This window comes from Typha latifolia, chromosome 13 (assembly GCF_019914945.1).
Source record: "Typha latifolia isolate L0001 chromosome 13, TyphaL0001v2, whole genome shotgun sequence".
NCBI lineage: Eukaryota > Viridiplantae > Streptophyta > Magnoliopsida > Poales > Typhaceae > Typha > Typha latifolia.
In genome coordinates this window covers 2959549-2964585 of record NC_133098.1, presented here as the reverse complement: position 1 = coordinate 2964585, position 5037 = coordinate 2959549, and the positions used below count along the sequence as shown (strand labels likewise).

Here is a 5037-nt window from a genome sequence, read left to right as displayed (position 1 = left end):
AAAATCACACCGAAAATCCTCTATTTAACTTGTAATATGTCTAGTTAAGGTAAATGATGATGTGATTAGAATTAATCTATTAGCCGTCACGCTTATACTGCAGGCGGATCTAATTAATTTAAAAAGAAGAAGAAGAAGTTATACGTATATATTCAAATATTTTTCTAGAAAAGGTTAGAAACTACTGGTTTCCTGCCAAGAACTCCTCAACTGCATGCTTGAAGATTTGGTGTAGTCGGTGTTGCAGACGATCTGCTGTCTTCAACCCTAGCTTGCAGTGGTAATCATGGAGCACACCCCAGGACCACTTACACTTCTGTTCTAAAGAAACCAACAGCAATAAAGAACCCACCAATTCAACCAATCCCAGGTCCAAATGATACACACTCCCAGAGATAGAGAGAGAGAGAGAGAGAGAGAGAGAGAGAGAGAGAGAGAGAGAGAGAGAGAGATGGTCACATTCCCACCTGTCCACATGAGTGATGGCTACAGATTCATGAAAGCCAGATATATATCCAAAGAAGAAAAGATGACACACAGAAAGAGATGGTGAGGTGATGGAGTTGAATAATCTTAGCCTGCAAACCCCCCATCAGTACCAGTACTTGCTGCTGGTTTGAGAAACCCAAAAGCCTCCCCAGTCTCTTGTCAGCCCATGCTGCCCCATATTTTGGTCCCCCAGTTCAACATTTTTACAGATACCATCCCTCTCTCCCTCTCCCTCTTCATTAACAAAAGTAGTAGTACTATATAGCAAGATAAAAATCTCCTCTCCTCTCCTCTCCCCCTTCCCCTCCCTCCCCTCCCTCGTCCCTTACTTACCTTCTTCTCTTCTCCTAACGCGCGCGGCTGCAGTAGCAAGCAACCATGGGCGAGCAAGAGACGCATGACTTCATGAGCGTCAGCGTCGACTCCTTCTCCCAGCTCCCCTTCATAAGGCCGGCTTCTAAGCCGACGGCCAATTCTGCCCCTCCGGTCCGGCTCTTCGGCTACGACGTCAACCGGGAGCTCTCCAAGGATGAACTCATCTCCCCTGGTGCCGCCGCCCCAGCAGCTAAGAGTGTCGCTGGGGGTGGGGGTGGGGGAGAGAGTACTGTTGTAAGGAAATTCGAGTGCCATTACTGCTTCCGGAACTTCCCGACGTCGCAGGCGCTCGGCGGGCACCAGAACGCGCACAAGAGGGAGCGGCAGCACGCCAAGCGCGCGCACTTTCAGTCGGCCATGGCGGCGCATCACCATGCAAACATGGTGGTGAACTACTACCGGTTTGGGACGTCGGTGCCGCCGCCGCACTACCCTTCTTGGATGAACAGCACCAGTCCTAGCCTTACCCCTGGATCCCGGGTCTACGGCGGGTTCGGGCCGGCGGCGCAACCCGTTAGCCCGTTACAAGGTTTGTGGAGGATCCCGAGCCATGGGGAGTTCGATGGGGAGAGATCCATGGCGCTGCCTTTGTTCAGAGAGGAGGATAAGAAGTTACTGGTAGGGTTGGGTGGAGGTGGTAGTATTAGCTCTTCTTCCTCTTCCTCTTCCTCTTCCTCTTCTTCTACTACTACTACTCAGCAAGAAAGAGGTGGGTATGGATCAGGTGAGAAAGGTAGTGTGAGTTTGGATCTGACTTTGTAATTCTAAGAGCCCATTAATCAACAATTTCTCTCTATCTCCCTCCTCTCTCTCTCTCTCTCTCTCTCTCTCTCTCTCTCTCTCTACTTCTTCTGGAGATCTTCTATTTGTTGATTTTAGTTCTTGCAGTCCAATTATCTGGTATATATATATATTATCACTTGAATTGTTGTTTTAAGAAGGCATCTTAATTTTCTATATATGGATGATTAATTAAAGATCAAATGATGCATGTTTTTACGCATATGGATTTATACATGTGATTGTACCAGTAGTATGCCATTTAGAGTAACCAGAGAAGAATTTGCAGAAGGTATTGTGGTCTCCACTAGGGAAAAATTAACGCAACCTGCAGGTATATTGTAAGTGATACTGAAAATAGTAATTGCTTAGATCTTGGGATTTTGTACTATTTAATTAGTGCAGAGTTCAACAGATTAGAAGGAAAAGAAACTAGAATTCTAAAATAAATATCAAATTATCTTAATTTGTGCGTATAAACATTAAGTAATAAAGCACATATAGAAGCTACTTCCATTATCCATGTCAATTTCATATTGAGGCTTTGTGAAGGACTAGGTATATAGGGAAGTCTTTGAATATTCAGTAGTATGTATTATTTTGTGTCTCTTGCAGCTAATTTTGTGAAAGATACTTCTCCTACTACAAACTTTTATTTATGTCTGAGATGGAATTAATTGTCTATACTTCTTTTGTTAGTCCTCATCTTAATTAATGTCAAATACTTGAAACTATTCTTTAATGTAGCAAATACAGAATCACTCGAGAATTTGGTTTTGCTAATTCTCCTCCATAGATGGTTTCAACCTTCTATACTTCGCCTTCACATTATCGCCGAACTTTTAATGTCTACATTTTAGTGGCTATGTCTTCTCTACTTCCTCTTTGTTATATTGCGTTAAACTAATTCTAAAGATCTATCTACTTGTTTTTTCTCTCTCTTTTTTTTTTTTTTTTTGCCAAACCTTCAGAAAATTACCTTCAATACAGCGGTTTCGATCATTTTATGTAATTTGAGTCGAAGCTGTTTTTTCCATAATTAGATAAATTAAGATTATAGCAAGCTTTACAGTTTGCATGCGAGTTTTGGGTCCAAGAAAAAAGACGAACAAAAGGAAAAAAAAAGAAGAAGCTATATTTTGAAATATGAACTATAATTATGCGATGGGCATTCGTCTTAGTGACAATGATCAACAAAAGATTTTGTCTTATTGAACTGTCAAAGAGGTAACAATATGTTAAACGTGTGGCAGATGAAGGCAAGTTCCGAGCTGATGGGTTTTGTTGGGTACTTTGAGGAAAGCAACAAGGATACATACACATCTGCCATGCTGATCGATATTATTAATTAGCTACGTCGTTATGTACCATGATAGCTACGCATCATGGTCTCTTGGAGTGTCTCTTTAACATATATACCAGTAATTAAATATGGGGCACTGCCATTTTACTCTGCAACTCCAGTGTTGTTACCGTACCCTTTTCCTCAGAAAACAAAGTTCAAATAGATCAAAAGATCATTATTATCATCTCTCTCTCTCTCTCTCTCTCTCAACCTCGAACTCTATGTTGCATGTGGCAGTGGTAAGGCTTTGGAACGAGCAATGCTTGAGATCGTATAGAAGAACTGATGTGCATGTAATTAATTGTAATTGAAGTGAATTTGAGTGCAGCAATTTCCTGCATCAAGAGACTTGGCAGATTCTGATTGGGTGCTCAACCATATTATTAGATACAAAGAGTTAAAATATTTCGGATTAATTATACTAGACCTCCTAAACTATTACTCATTTTCATATAAACCTTGTTAACGAAAAATGTCAACTATGATCATCTTGCTCTCAAATTTTACCTAATTTTTTTTGTTTAAAATAAGAGTAGAATGATTCCTAGAGAACTTAAAATAGTCAAACAAACAACTAACGGAACAATTATTGTAAGGAAGTATATGTCATGAAAAATAAATGTTATCCCAAACATATAAATTGGATTGGTAGTCAAAAAGGTAAAATTAAGTGTAGGTATGAATATCAAATAGAGAGGAGTAAATGTACTAATTTGATGGTTATAGACACAGTCGATTTTGATTATTTAACTGGTAGGAAGTACTAAAAAAGAGGCTCTCTATGAATTTCTTACTTTTGCTAGCTATATATTCTATGAATAAAAAGGACTATAGAGTTGTGATTCGTAGTTAGATTTTAGTTTATTTCTCAAGGCATGTTTTAGAATAATTTGCTTCTCACTCACCTAGGTACGAGATGTTACTGGAAAAACGAAAGTAGCCAAATTAATTACTACAAATGAGTTAATAGTGCTTTCTTTTTGGATTTTGTCATCTTTTCTGCCTCCAAAGTTGGAATAATGAAGGATTGAATTATACTAAACTGGCAAGAGGGATATGCCAGTGTAGTTATTCTGCTTTTGGACATGCAAGATAAATGCAAGGCTGCTCTTGTGGGAAATCCAAGATTCAAAAGCTAGTAAAGGAAAACTTAGGAATCTTTTGCTGGACTGCTTCAGGCATAAAGGGAGTTAAGTAGGACAAAGTTCTTTTCTCTTTTTTGCTTAGAATAAAGGGCTATCCTAATTATATTAAGGACGTTATAATGTACATAGGGAAAGGGGATTACAAGAAATAAAAGAGGGTTAGAATTATAATTAACAAAAAGCATAAAAGGCTTCAAAGGAGAAGGGGCTATTATTAGCTCTCTTCTAGACTTAAAATTGAAACTTTTGGATAGATAACTAGTGTTGCTAGGAAAGATGAAATTAATAAAAGTGCCTACATGCATTCTTAATTTGCAGCTTACTGAGATCATAAGCTGGTGCAGTAAGTTCTATAAGCCACAAGAATGAGATGAACAAATGGTTTTCAGTAAAAATATATGGTAAGAAAAGAAAATGGCTCTTGTCAGATGAAACCAGCTGAATGCCAAGAGAACTTTGCAGTGCTGAAATAAGTAGTTGGTATTAGGTCTTTGTGCTGATGCTGATGCTGATGCATAGAGAGAGTACCAAAATTTAAACAAGTTTGAAGATGACCTATAAATCATTGTTGTAAACTAGGGAAATTCAAAGTTTTTTTCTATCCATCAATCCTTGCTAATATATATATATATATAAATATTTGTTGCAAGGTTGATCTACTAACATGGATGAGCCCTAAACTTCACTTAGAAGAATTAAAAACCAAGTAGCATGAAAAAGAATTATACTTCAGCTTTAATATTAGTGTCCTTGATGTATTTGACTGTACATTACAGAATATACTATATCAGATAATAATTTGTCTAAAAAGAGCTGAACTATTTCAGATATTAGTTCTAATTGTAAATCAAAAGGTATTGTAGAAATCTATTCCCCTGTCCAAACTCACAATTAGGCCAAATT

The 5037-nt window shown here is 38.3% G+C and overlaps 1 protein-coding gene across 1 annotated transcript; it reads left to right on the top strand.

Moving 5' to 3' along the window:
• Nucleotides 1-603: 603 nt before the first annotated feature.
• On the top strand, nucleotides 604-1804 carry LOC140800097 (zinc finger protein GIS-like). The gene has a single exon (XM_073154761.1). The coding sequence runs from the start codon at nucleotides 868-870 to the stop codon at nucleotides 1624-1626; it is 759 nt and encodes a 252-aa protein (XP_073010862.1). The 5' UTR covers nucleotides 604-867; the 3' UTR covers nucleotides 1627-1804.
• Nucleotides 1805-5037: the final 3233 nt, after the last annotated feature.

What these genes read in the sequence shown, in the direction of transcription:
- LOC140800097 (XM_073154761.1), top strand. Translation starts at nt 868, where the DNA reads ATGGGCGAGCAAGAGACGCATGACTTCATGAGCGTCAGCGTCGACTCC.